This window comes from Amphibalanus amphitrite, unplaced genomic scaffold (genome assembly GCF_019059575.1).
Source record: "Amphibalanus amphitrite isolate SeventyFive unplaced genomic scaffold, NRLGWU_Aamphi_draft 000706F_arrow, whole genome shotgun sequence".
NCBI classification, from domain to species: Eukaryota; Metazoa; Arthropoda; class Thecostraca; order Balanomorpha; family Balanidae; genus Amphibalanus; species Amphibalanus amphitrite.
Genome location: NW_024882200.1, coordinates 228,849 through 243,900, shown reverse-complemented (window position 1 = coordinate 243,900; position 15,052 = coordinate 228,849). Strand labels below are relative to the sequence as shown.

The following is a 15,052-nucleotide window of genomic DNA, read 5'->3' as shown; positions in this document are numbered from 1 at the left end:
GCAACCATTTGAACATTACAGGGGGTGTAACGAAATTATCGGGCACCTTTCTTCCCGCTGTAATTAAAAAGCAAAACATTCTGGTACTTTTTCTTTTAACTGAGCATGTAGCCACCTTTCATAAAAACACAGTGGCGAATGTTCTGGAGCATTTCAGCCACTGGATTCTCCAGCACACTGGCTTTGATGCGGACCAACGCCGTCTAAAGCTGTGCCTGCGGTTGGGCGGTGCTTGTGGCGGGCGTCTCTTCAGTCACCTGCTGAACAAGAGCCCACAGTTTTTCGATTGAATTGGGATCGCGACTTTTTCCAAGTCATAAGCGTTAGCCCAGAATAATTGAAGGTTCTATCGGCATCACTGCCCGTTCTTTTAGGGACTTTTAAGTAGCACGCCGCGCATGAAGACAGCGTGGCTTGAATCAGGCATCAGTGCGCGTTCAGAAACCGAGCCCTCCTATACCGTCTGGTTGAGCGGCTCCAACCATTCATTGGCCAGTATGTTGCTCCCGTAATGCTTGACGTTGATGGCGGTATTATGTGACACTGTCCTATTGGAGCATCGCTAGGCAGCTGAACATGCTCCAGTTCTGGATATTGTCCGGATGTTTGACGGCGGCAAAGGCCAGCAAGTTCGAGCGGCTGGGCGCCCATACATGTCCGATTTGACGGTTCAAAGGATAATACAGCTCGAACGGCTACCCATCCAACCAGACCACCTCACCATTATCTTTGTTCAACCAGTGGACGCGATCTGGCGTGAGGCGAAAGGTGGTGAACTGGTTGTTTTCCCGTCAGTTTCGTTGTCTTTTTCGGTTTGAAGGGCACTAGAACCAAGTTAAAGGGCGGGTAGCGGTAAACCATGATATGGGACTCTTATTATCTGACTTGGTAAGAATTCGAGTCAATTTGCGGATTGATTGGTGGCATTTCCTTGCCGCTATCTTGACTCTCCTCACCACTTGACAAAGGGCGGCTTTTGTGGTCACGACCGGGCTGAGTCTGCTATCGAAGTCCCAGCTTACCACGCCTCAGGCAGATGTGCAATTGGCTGCTGCTGATGTCCAGCTGCTGGCAGACCAGCTTCTGGCTCATGACGCCGTGGGTGCCGCCATGCAATTTTACCACGAAAGGAGAGATTGTATCCCTTTCTCGCAACTGGCTTGGACAAAAACTACCATGTGAACCCGTCTGTGAATCGACTCCTAGTCAGAGCAACAGTCACATGACAAGGTCAGGTCACTGCTGAGTTAAAAACCGATAGCAGAGGCACGTATTCATCCAGTATTCCCACTTCTAACATCAGAAAGGATTAGGAAACTGCGAACAGATATGGCGAAAAAATAGATGTGGCCGGATAATTTCGTTACACTCTGTAGGTACTGAAGTAGTTTTAGTGCCTTCGTAACATGTTACGAAGCTGTCAGAGAAAAAATAGCGTTATGCCCCTCCAACTTTTGCTTATTTGTAGAACTTCGTTGCTTAGTAAACCACCATGTTGTTCGCATTGAGGAGCTTTGAAATGTATGTATAATTCAAAATGTTCTGTAATTAAAAGAATTGATTCAGTGTTGCACATAATCTGAACCATAATCTGAGTTGCACCGAGCATTGCAGGTTTGACGGCTTTTTGCCCCACCACCTTCCCTGGAAAAGCTCCACCCTTGCCTATGGGGCAAAACATAAGGGACAAAAACACAAAACAAGACAGATAAAAAACAAAACAAAATGAACTCATTACCTAATGAAGTTCATTCTGGAGCAAAAACATAGGTAATAATAGGTATCTATGTCAAATTAGAATGAAAGATTAAAATCAGCCTGACCAGGCCTTACGGTCTGACCTGGTCCTAACCGTCTTACTTCACCTAACTTAGCCCAATTCAACCTAACCTATCACAACACCTGCTGCAGAGGTACCTTCCTGGAAAAATGATGCCCAGGGACAGGGAGGTGTCCAACTTATTGGAATATTACCATGATTGCTTGTCAAAATGTGAGTCATCATGCTCTTGTTTGACGAGTGATGTATAATAAATGTGACATTCAAAAATGGTCTCCTGACTGTTGACTGTTGAGTGATCAGAATATTCAAATAATCAGGGTACAATGTTGTGCATCATAGTGCACACTAATAATGTTGTTTTTGTGTAGGCCCTCCGCACATTATTGTGTACACTGCTATGTAAGGAAAAAAAGTGACTGGTGGTGCATGACAAAGGGTTGAGCAACTGTGAAGTTCATGCCCTTGGTCTTGCTGGTGCCAAATGCCTATAGCTATAGCAGGATCAGTGAGGGTTGTAGACATGCTACATACACTGTGCATTGAAGATATTTGCACAAAGTTCATCCATAATTACTATGCTTAACACCTAATGTAAGAAGCAACATAAATGCCCAGATGATACGGCTCTCTGGTCAACATCACACAAATTTATTGACATACTTTGCAGGTACATATTTACATTCATAGCAAATAGGTACTTTCGATTTGATTCAAAAACTAGGTGCTAGTAGGAGCGTGCATTTTTGTAGGCACAACAATAACCATATATTAAATCATTAAAAAACCTTCTCGTGGCATTCATCACATACCTTTTTACCCAACAAGTACCTATCTAGGTACCATGCAATGATTCTAAATTTTGTCCGCAATCCACCTATATCTCAACTGACACATCAAAATTGAAATACCCTAACAAAACCTAGAACTGTACATAAGAAGAATGCAATACTACAAGAACTATGAAGTTCTGAAGTTGTTCTCACATGCCGGAATGTAGATACTCTACTTTTTGTTTTGTCATCCATTTCCACGTTTGATTGAGCCATCATATAACTGTTTTTGCTCTTCAGTCATGAGCTTTTATACAAATCTTGAATTTTTAAACATCATCTTGAACCATGCTCCAGTCTTTCCAACAAGGTACTATGGAACATCAAAACAATTTTGATTTGTTACAACAGCTTCAGATCATGATAGGCTTGAAGTTTGTTACACCATTTGCCAGACAAACCTCTACAAAATGTGTATCAATTCCCAAACTAAGCAATTGATTATATCATTATTTGCAGTTTCCACACAATGTTTCATAATATTATTCGATTTTTATAGCAAGAAACTCAAATAATCCACAAATTGTTATTGAAACACTCCCACTTCAAGAGCTCACAGCAATAACAATACAAGTTCAGAAGCAAACAAACATTGCGCCAGATTTCGTATGAAACGCGCCATCATCCCGAAGTTTCTACCACAGACGGTAGTTCAACCGCAGCCGTAGTGCGAAAACTGGCGAAAACCCCTGCCCACCTTACCCCACGGCGGAGCTCGGTTGCAATTTGTAAATACGCTGACCGGTCAATTCTTTCGAAACTTGAGCGTCGGAAATGTCTTCTTTCTTACGATACTATAGAGCAGCACAATCTCTTTTACTTCAAATTGCTTTTTTTCCTTTGTGTGTTAAAACCTTGTGTAAAATTATCTTTGTTGAAACATAACTTTTTGTCAGCTCATAATCAATTGCATTTCAAGCATTTGTATTGTATTGTAGGAAGCAGAAATCAGAAACGTTCTGCTTAAAATTTCTTCTCTATTGTAGTCGTCAGCTGATATTGTTTACATCGTAAGCTGTCTACGTTGCGTTTGTGTGTTTTGGTGTCGTGATTAGTGATATTGTGAGGTGAATTGAGTGATTTGAGTGATTTGTGGTGTTTTGTGAAGGAGTGAAAGTGTAAAAATGAGTGCAAAAGTGATAAACATTGTTCAGGAGTGGAAGAAGTTTGGCCTTTCTGGTCTTCAGGTGGGAAAATTACGTGTTTATTTCATGTCAATATTGTTTTTGATGTCATATTTTTGCTCAGAGTAGTTTGATTAATTTTAGCTAGATTTCTCCATTGAATGGGGAATCCAACACCATCACCAGAGGACAGAGACCATCACTTATCACTATTGTATTGCTGATATCATCACCCGACCCTAATCTCCAGGCTGAGGCTGCTCACTTGACACTGACTGCTGTCTTGTTTTTGTTTTGTTTTGTTTGTTTTGTTGGTTAGGCCCTTTCGGTCTGACAAGACCATTTCAAAACCAGAAGGATGATAGGAATTAGGGAAGACATTGGTCTGGGTAGGCACCCTATTGAGTCACCGCCCGCCCATTCTAAAGGACAGTCCGACCAGTCCCACAAGTACTCCCGGCACCTGGCTACAGGTGTCACGACTCACGTTGGGAGCAGCGGTGACACTACAATCCCCAAAAGAGCAGCCTGCATGAGATAAAGCTGCCCATCCAGCCTGGACTGAGGGTTGCAGTGTGGAGGAGGGCACTGTTTCAGTTTGTGTGTAACACAGTTGAATTTCATCTCAATAATCTAATAGGTAGGAGTGCGGACATGTCATTTGATGCTGATGCCTTCCACATTGTTGTGTGAGAGCCCCTGGGCTACCTATATTATACATGATACAAAGTGCTGATTAATATCTTCAAGGTTTTAAACTTACCCTTAGGTGTCCAAATAAAAACTTGTTTCTTAGGACTTATACAGGCTCCTAGTCCTGCCCCTGGGGGCTCATACTGGCTTCTAAGGCTCATGTCAGTGTAAGAGTCAGTGAGCCCCTATGTGGCTTCCTAAGAGGCAGGTGGTCTCAAGATGTTCTACAGGGGCTTTGAATGCTTCAGAGTTCTGTTACATCTGATAATGACTGACAAGTAATAGAGGTTCTCACACAGTCCTGAGCTGTTCCACACCAATCTCAGCAGCCTGGAGGCTCCACACCAGCATCTTAGCAACTTCTGCTGGTTTGCTGACCCATGCAGGATTCTGAGGACCGAGTGACCCAAATTTTTTGTTCAAGGTGGCTCATGTTATCCTTATCAGTCCCTGAGGATTATGCAATACTCTATCATACCTACACTCACAGTTACTGATAGCTGAGGGCTACATCACAGGTGCCTTAGAGGCTCTGCTGATGTCTGAAGGCCCACAATGATATCTAAGGCCTTCACAAAGGCCTCTGAGTTGCAAGAGCCCTACAGGCTACACTAGTAACCAAAGGCCCATACTGGCTTTTGGGGAGTTGAGGACCTTGCACAGGCAACACTGACAAGTGTCAGAGTCATCTGTCATGCTGCAGTATGATGGTGAATTGGTGACTGTCCAATGTCCACACTGGCTTATGAGAACATCCCTCCCCTTCCAGAGTCCTCTCACTGGTCTCAAGGACTCAGCCCAACCTCTGACACACCCACAGGCCTTTGACTTTTGAGAGACCTACACCAGCATCTGCAGAGGAATTTAACTTTGCTGGACTCTTTGGATTTCTACATATGCCTCGGGCAGGAAGAAGGGTGGGTTGGACCTCCCCTCTGCCCCTCGCCGTTTGCCGCAATTGAGCTAGATCTAGCTTCGTGGATAAAAAAGATCGTGCGTGGCTGTGCCGTTACGAGACGCAACGGCTGTACCTAATTTTTAGGTCTCAAATCAAGTGGCGACCTCTGAGGTCAGGTGAGGTCGGATGTCCCAACATATGGCTCTTTTATTTTGCTTAAAATGGCCACAGATCCTCGTGTTCGTCATATCAGGCGCGTCGAATTCCATGTTTCTTGTTTGGGTGAGGTCAACTGGGGATGTTCAACTCAGGCCAAGCTCAGGTCAAACCCAATCTGGTCACGACGTTGGTCGGAAGAGGATGTATAATGTATATGTTGCAGGCACTTTAGAAAATCAGTCATTTTGTAAAATGCCTAGGCATTTTACAAAAAGACGGCTGTTTGAAAAATGACTGAACGTAACCAGGCTTTTTTTCAAAATGGCTAGCCATTTTACAAAATGACTAGGCATTTTGCAAAATGCCTGACCAGCATGGAACGTAGATCCCACTACAGATACTATGGCCCACAGTTTTTGGACGTCTTCCTATACCCTATAGGTACGTGTTCAGCCTGTAGCTGATCGATTTGAAGCTCTGTGATAACGACAATGCCGAGTAACGACCAGGTTGAGTTGCAGACTCGGCTGTAGCATAAAGCATTGTTAAGTTAACGCTGTAAAAACTCCCAAGTACATCAACGCCGTTCATGTTCTGCCTGAAACTAGACCTAACAAAACCAGCCGGAGACCGGCCCTAGTCAATAGGCAGGCCCGGTTGATGTATAATTACATGTAAACGAATGAGTGTAGTCTTTGTTTGATTGTGCCATTACGGACAAAACTGCATTATGTATTTGGACATTAAAAACACGTTCGAATTTAATTATAATTTCCCACTCCTCCTCTCTCATCCTCACATTTTAACACGCGCAGTGGAAGGGGGAGGGGGGCGGATTCCGCCCACCCCTCCTGTTTTTCGCCAATAGCTCGCGCCGCAAGGTTTTCTTTAGGTTTTCTTCCTAACTTTTCTTTGGAATAAAAAAGCTCTCTGATCACAATGAATATTAACCCGCGCGGGGCTGGGGGGTAAATTTTACTCCCCTCGCGAATATTTGCAATATCTAAAAAACGGCGGCGCGCAGCGCCGCCAAACTTTCAGTACCTTTTCTTACATCAATTTGACACGTTCCCTGAAAATTTGAGCGAAATCCGTCGGAAAATATTTGAGAAATTGACGTTTTAGTGACGTCATGTCCGCCATTTTAGCCTCAAAAACGGCAAAAGTTCAAACGCCGCTTTTTTTTCTGGCAGAATAATTTATTTACACATAAAGAAGACACAACACACGTCGCACACACAGATTGACACTTAGAATGAGTCCACAACTTAACACTGAGTACACACAAAAGCAGTTGGCAATAGACACACCTATGTAGATAATAGACAATGACATTACAGGTACGTCCGGGTATGCCTCAGCCCGTCCCGCACTGGGCTGGGACGGGGCTGTTGGCCCCCGCCCGCGCCGCCTCGCACCTACGTGCGTCTACCCACGCGAGGCGGCGCCCCCTGACCACCGGCCCGCCAAGCGCGGGCCACAGGCGGTCCGCGCGACGGGCCGGCGGCCCGGCCTGCCCTGCATATGCAGGGGGCCGGGCACGGGTTAGCCCGGATGGGGTAGGGCGGGGGCCACGGATCGCACGAGGCGATGCTCGCTCGTTACGCATTTCGCGCAATCGCGCCTAATCGGTGCAGCCCGGTACAAGGGACCGGGTTATAAGTTCACGCGTGTCAGAACAATACACAATTCCCCTCAGCATCAAATACCTTATGCCACTTCTTAATTACATCTTCTACGACATTATTTTTCTTTTCGATCAACATCTCTGCTTTGAATTCTTGTTTGAGGATGTGTTTGAATGTTTCAATATCTATATTATCACCTACATGTTGCCCTAGTTTGCAATTTATTATATAATTCTTACACAGGAGAATTATAAGGTTAACAACAGGAGGCGCATCACATATTCCAAGTAACATATTTTCGCTAGATGTTTGACGATCAGAAAGATTAAAGGAACGTTTTAAAGCACCAACGATTATCACCCAAAGGTTTTCAACGTCTTCGCAGTCGCAGAAAAAGTGTTGTAATGTGTCCACGGCGAAACATTTCAAACAGAGTGGGCTACCAGCTATCCCCCTCGTACATAGGAATTTCCTGGTGGGAATGTACCGATGAATAATCCTATAATGAAGTGACTGTAATCTAGTAGATTTTGTACAATTATATGGGATCATGTAAATTTTACTCCAGTTAGCAACGCGTGCACCTTCTTCCGTCCATTTAATTTCCGCTCTAGGTTGATGTTTGTCGATCAGTCTCTTATAATAGTGATGACTTCTGCAGTGTTCCAACATGACTTTAGACGAATTACTACCTAGAAAGAAAATGTTTTCTTTGTCCTCCGACGTGGCCACACTAAGTGGGTTACCTTTAATCATGTCTTTCCATTCCTTTGGGATTGACCTTCTCAAAGAGTTAATGGTGAGAAAGTCTACATTTAATCGTGGGAACTTTCTTAGAATCTGCGCGTAGTTCAAAAACTCGCCGTTATCGCCAACTAAGTCGTCAACGTATCGTATTCCACAACCGTACAGGGCTTTGTTGAATGTGTGTCTGTTGTTCACCTTAATTTTATCGTTGTGCCAGAGATTTTGCAGTCGGGCTTGAACGGCATTGTTTACTGGTGACGTATTTATGTTATGGAATATTGATATTATGTCTTTATAGAATTGAGGAACTTTCAGTTCTCTTAAATATGATTTGGCGTTGTTGCTCTTAAGAAGGTCAGTTATATTGAATTCCCCTAAACGGCGTTGTAAAATAATCCGCCATGGGGATTCGGAACAGAACGCCATTCTTTTAATCCAGGATAATTGTAAAGCTGTGTAGAAACAAAAAATATCTACAGCGTTTAGACCACCATTTCTAATCGTTTGCACTAATGTAGCTTTGGCCACTTTCGGGGGTCTGCCTCTCCAAAGAAAATTCATGAGCAGTCTCTGAAGTTCGTCCAAATCTGCCTTTTGAATAGTGGCACACATCGACAAGAAGACGATCTGGGAAGCTAGCAGGGTTTTTGACACCACGATTCGACCTTTAATCGTCAAACTACGTTGCGACCATGAATTTAATATACGCTTTACTTTAATGGTGATTGGTGCAATGTTGTCAGCGCCACACGGGCCTGACGCACAGAACCAAACTCCCAGAATTTTGATTTTTGGCACAGCTTCAATGGCATGAATGGATTCGAAAGCGTTCGACCGTTTACCGAGCCACATGAGCTTTGTTTTGTGGATGTTAAGTTCAAGTCCAGATGCCTGTTGGAATACTTTTATGACGTCTAAGGCCTGCTCGACAGAATCTTTGTTGCGGAGAAACAAAGTACTGTCGTCAGCATATTGACTGAGTTTAACTTCTTGACCACTGATCACAATGCCCTGAATATTCTGCATGGACCGTATCTTAATCGCTAACAACTCCACCGAGAGGATGAACAACAACCCGCTGAGAGGCGAGCCTTGAAACGTCCCTCTGGTACACGGGAACCAGTCAGAAGTATATCCATTATTGGAAACTGTGAGCTGAGCACCCGTGTACAGCAGCGTAATCCAAGATCGCAAGTTTGGTCCAAAGTTAAAGCTTTCGAGTGTGAATTGCAAAAAATCGTGTTCGATCGAATCGAAAGCATTTTTGTAATCTAATGCAAGTAGAATTCCATCTACGTCGTCTATTTTGCAATATTCTATAACATCTGACACCAGCCTTAGATTTTCACCGATATATCTGCCTTTTAGGAAGCCAGTTTGACTTTTATTGATCAGTTTATCTATCACTTTTTCAATTCTTAACGCAATCACTTTTGCCACCAGTTTATAAATAACATCAAGTAAGCAGATTGGCCTTTTGTTTTCCAACATTCTTTGGTCACCTTTTTTGGGGATTAACGTTAAAACACCTCTACGATGGGCTATAAAAAACATTCCCTGGCTTCGCGCCTCATTTACATAATCAGTCAAAAGCTCACCTAGATCATCCCAGAACAGGGCGAAAAATTCTGCAGAAAACCCCGATATTCCTGAGGCTTTATTCAATGCCATTTTTGATAGGGCAACTCTTCCTTCTTCTTTTGTGATCGGTCCCTCACATGCTAGCTTTTCTACCTCAGACAGCCGTTCTGCGTTGTTATCAGGTACAAAATAACTATACTTATCGCGTCCTAATGATTTTGACTCGTAAAGATTTCTGTAATAATCGGCGCATGCATTTAAGATTGCTTTATTGCCCCTAACTGTGCTACCGTCTATCTCCTTAATCGCGGTGATATTCTTTTGCGCGGCTCGTTGTTCCACCATTCGAGTAAAGTACTTTGTTGACTTTTCGCCCTCTTCTATCCACTTTGCTCGTGAAGCAATAATAGCCGATTTTCCCCTTTCTTGTTTAATCTCTTCCAATCGGCTGCGTGTACTTACATATTCACTTCTCACCTGCTCACATGGTGCCTGCGCCAATTTGGCATCTAAGTCACATAATTTGTTATAAATTGCGTTCTCTTCCTTTCTTATCTCGCGAGCTAATGTTCTGCTACGCTTAATTGAAATTACTCTGATTCTACTAAGCATCATTTCCACTAAAATACCCTTATGCATATCGTCATCATATTCTCCTATCTTATTAACGGCTTTTCTTATCTCATCTTTTACTGATCTAACATAAATGTCATCTTTCAATAGGTTGTTATTAAATCTCCATATTCCGGGTCCACGTGGCTCGACTGACATATCAATGCTCAACACGACGAAATTATGGTCACTAAGCAGCCCCGCTTCAATCTTGGCCTTAACCGAGTTATACTGTACTAAGCTAGAGCCAACGAATATGTAATCGATGCGTGACTGCTGTAGCGGTGTCACTCGTCGCCATGTATACTGTCTGCTTGCTGGATGCTGAGCTCGCCAGCAATCCTGAAGTGAAAACTCATCTATTATGTCGCGCAGCTTTGTAGAGGCTCGTGATTTTTTGAACGCTGTACTATCCGTATCCAGTGGATCAAGCTTTATATTAAAGTCACCTGCCAAAAGTACCTTGTGGCTGTTATAGCACAGTAGCAGCTCTCTGACCGTGTCAAGAAATTTACATTTATGGTCTTGGTTGTCATTGGCTGGTCCATAGACACCAATGATTGGCACATTACAATCCCGTAACACGATTTCGGCGACCGCGAATCGACCTTTATCGTCTATCTGACTCGCATTAACGTTAAATGCGAATCCGGGAGGAAACAATATGGCAACACCGGCCTGGCCCGATTCAGAACCGTGAGAAAATATCATTTTGCCCTTCCATTCAGTTTTCCATCCAAATTCCATACTTGGTCTTGAATGCGTCTCCTGTAACACAATGATGTTTTTCGAATATGCAATTCTGAGATGCCGGAAAATTGATCTTCTCTTTATGCGGTCCCGAAGACCGCGAACATTAAATGTAACAATGGACAAATTAAGAAGGCTTTGTCTATCTTCTTCCATTACACAGGTGAACTATGAACTTCCAAAAAATGAATCTTAAGCTGACCTTCAACGGCATAAGGTATCCCATGCTCAATCCTATCAAGTTCGCAACATCTCCGCAACGGCACAGTAGCCGATGCAACTGAAGTTCTAGATCATTGCAGCATCTGATTGAACACTTCATGTTTTCGGTCAATATGCGCCTCCGTGGCTTATAGGCATTAGCTTTTCTGATGAAAATTATCCCGTCCTGACACTCTGAATCCAGTTCACAGTAAAACAAGTAAACACTTCCCACCCCAACCAAAAACCCCTCATCTGGCGCCCCGAACTGAACAGGCGCACCCATACACCGAGCCTGTCGGAGTGTACCCCCGGGCGGCGAGCGGCCGGTCAGCCGACGGGGTGCTGCTATGTGCGACCGGAACACGCACGTTGCCTAATACACGATATTGACGGAGTCAGTACGACCGAGCTGCGGTATTCTACATACTCGTAGTCAGCTGTCCCTCTCACTTAACAGCCGCTAGCAAAGACCTGCAACCCGAACCGCTCGATACTGGACCAAAACCTGCCGCTGTACTGCAGCTTTTTACCTTAGACCACTCAAAAGAAAAAAAACTTGGTAGGTACACGAAAGATTACGCATCTTAACTCTATTAAGAAAACCAATCAACACACCGCACGGTTAAAAAGGATAACGAAGCAAGGCGGAACTCTATATATACCTCACGCAACTGGCAACGACGACCGGTCTGCGATCGCGACGTCAGCGAGACCTGACGCAATTCATAGGGCTTACCGAGTTTCACATAGGTCCACCGACGCGACAGGGAAGCCGAGTGTCTACCCGCTCTCATCGGTCGGCGCCGACACCGACGCGGAGACCGCGGCGGACGACCGCACCGCACCAGACGCGGGCGGGGACGGGGCAGCAGCCGGAGCGACCGCGGCAGCCGGAACAGACGGCGCCGCCGGAGCGACCGCGGCCTCCGGAACAGATGAGGCAGTCGAAGCGGCCGGAGCAGACGCAGCAGCCGAAGCCGCCGCCGGCGCACGCACGGCATGCCCCCCGCCCCCGCGCGGCGCCGGCTCCAACGAGGTCACGGCGCCCCCGCCACCGGCACCAGCGCGCGGCCCGCCGGAGCGACCGGCCGGCACGCGACCCGCCGAGGCCGAATCGGGGGGCGGAGGGGGCGGGAATCGAGCCCCTCCGAGGATGCGCCGCAGGTGCTGCTCGTCGGGGACGCTGATGTTACCGCCGCCCCTCTCCCTGCGGCACCAGACAACTCCGCGGCGGCTGAAAACTGAGGCGACCAGCTGGCCGTTCTCCGGCCGCCTGGCACGAAGGAGCTCCTGGTACAGAGCGGTTCTGGTCGGCGTGAGGCTCTCCGTAATGTAGAGGGGGGCCAGACTGTCACGGCGTGCACCAGGCGCCGAGCCCCCGCGGCCGAACAGCGAAAAGCGGCTCTCATAAATGTCATCTCGCAAGCGACGTTTCAGGAACTTGACAATCACTTTATTTTTCGCCGACAGTCGATGTGCGACTTGAATATCCGCCGTGACCAGTTTGATGCTCGGCAGCCGTTTTCTGATAACTTCGACCACAAGTTCTTCGATGTCCTCATGGTCGTCGCGGCGCCGAAAATCATCGCACGTAAGGATCAGGGACGACAGTCGTCGATTAACGTCCATGCTTTCAACCCGCTGGGTTAGATGTTCGAAGGCGCTGTCGCGGGCTTCTAGCTGCTCCCTGAGGCGACGGATCTCGACGTCGCGATCCATCAGTTCTCCCTCTACTTGTTCCAGTCGCAACTGCAAGTGTTGTATTTGCGGCTCGTACAAAGAAGCGACTTTAGCGACCGCACCGTCAATCATAGTCTGGATTGTAGCCAGTGCCCTCTCGCTGAGCTCCACACCCTCCGCGGCCGGCCGCTTAGCCCCGGGCGAGGTCGAGTCCCGCGGCGACTGGGAGCCGCGACTGGGTGCACGGCGCTTGTTAGCTGCGACTCGCTTCATCATTTCAGGCACAGAAGCTTGTCTGATTGAGGGTTTGTCGTTTCGTCTCTCGATGCACTCAACGTCTGACGCGGCACAATCAGTGTTGAATTCGTCACTGTCTGAGAGCATAGCGACACAGATCAACGGACCGTCGCAAGTGTTTATCACTCAGCTCACGAGCCAAGCAGCATGGGTGTACCATGGCACCATCGCATGACTCTTTTTCACAAACTGCACTTTTCACTGCACTGTTCTCGAACAAAGGGCCGCCGCCGCCCGGCGGTAACGGAGCCGGTCACTCGGCCATAGGCTGGCCTGACTGACGGCTGACAGGTACCGGACCCGCGCGGAGCGAACCGTCCGGCTCGGCGACCGAGGGGTGACTGTTGAAAGTTCAAACGCCGCTAACATCTTCATTTTTAAAGGAATCAAGACGTAACAAAAAAGGTTATACGTAATTCTACTTTGTCTTTCAAATGGCTATCTCGGTTTTTTTTGAAAATTTTGGATTTTGGCCCCAATTTTTTCAAGAAACTGACTTTTTTGGGAAAATAATTATAAAATCCAACATTTTGAGTGTATCGAAAAAACCGGAATATATGTCAGAGAAGTGGTATATGTGCACCTACATACCAATTTTTAGAAGAATCGGTTCAAAAATGTGGGAGTTATTCAAACTTTTATGACGTCACGACACACAAAAATTTTGAAAAATGATTTTTTGGAAGTTCTAGACCTCGTACGGAAACAAAAATAGCACCATTCGATTCGCCGTGAAAAACTGCATCAGATAGACACCTTTTTAGGCCTTAACAACCACCTTCAAAATTTGACCTCACTTGACCTGACCTTGACCTGACCTCGACCTGAAATTCATCCAGAGGTGGTCTATATCACTTATTGAGTGTGCCTATTGAATTCTATGAGTAAAATGACCCATTAAAACATGTGTCGCACATGCCCTTTTCTATATTTTGTTTTTGGTGACCTGACCTGACCTGACCTGACCTTGACCTTGACCTCTGAATGATATTGTATGCAACGAATATTGTTTCGGTAGCCTAAGAACACGTTTTGGGCAATCAGTCTCAGTCCATGACACCATTCTTCGGCAACTACGGTGCAAGGCCGATACTGTAGACACTTGCAATTTGTACCCTTGACCTGACCTTGACCTTGACCTCAAACTTTAAATTAAGTACATGTTTTTAGTTGTTCGTGATGAGATCTTTCGATTGGCGTTTGAATTTTCCAAATCGGATCATAAGTTCGGGAGATAACAGGGGGGGGGTAAAATTTACCCCCCCAGCCCCGCGCGTTCGGCTGGAGACCCCAGCCCCGCGCGGGTTAAAGCAATAATTAAAGGGACCCTCCCACCTTCAAAAAAGTTAATGAATTGGCATGAAAGTGATGTCGCTCGGTTCAGAAAGAGCAAAAACGAATATCTACCAAATTTCATCGAAAAATATTCACCGGTTTTCAAGATATTAGACTTTTACTTTTGCTTACTTTTTGGGATCTCCGCTGTTCCTAGCGACTTTATTTGAAAGTGCGGCATTTGTTGCGCGCAAAGCAGCATATACCACCGCGTGCTACAAAACGTTTTAGTCAAACATTTAACAGACGTTCGAAAGCCTGATGACGTCATCAGACTCCCGTAATGGTTAAGAGATAGGGACCACGCTGGTCCCACCCTGCAAGTAAAGGGAAGAAATTTCTTGAACACCATAAAGCTGCGGGGGTTGCGACCAGGATAAATGGTGGTTTCTGAGCCTGGCCGCAAACTTGGCTATCTCAACTCAAAACTAATGTTAAGGTGGGAGAGTCCCTTTAACAAAACACGATTAATTTTGTTTTGTGGCAACAGCTTTGACTTTTGAGTACCTACGTGCATGGTCCCAGTTAAAAATATCAAGCTCCACATCGGGAGAATCATCAGGTTGCTTGGCGTAGGACGAGAGCGTTGGTTTCAGAAGACACTAACGCCTAAGTGTGTGGGATCGAATCCTCGCGACCTCTATTAGTTTTACAGATACAGGCCGGCATAGGGCCAGTCGTTTGTTGACGCTCCAGATCGATCATTTTAAATCCAGCAGCGTCGCTGAAGT

General features: G+C 45.8%; 1 protein-coding gene across 1 annotated transcript in view; it reads left to right on the top strand.

The window, feature by feature from the left end:
* Positions 1-3,619: 3,619 nt before the first annotated feature.
* LOC122364895 (homeobox protein cut-like 1) overlaps positions 3,620-15,052 on the top strand; it is a 219,746-nt gene continuing 208,313 nt past the window's right edge. Inside the window, exon 1 of the mRNA XM_043335697.1 lies at positions 3,620-3,800. Coding sequence (XP_043191632.1) covers positions 3,738-3,800 — 63 coding nt within the window. The 5' untranslated portion in view covers positions 3,620-3,737. The remainder of the gene's footprint in view (positions 3,801-15,052) is intronic.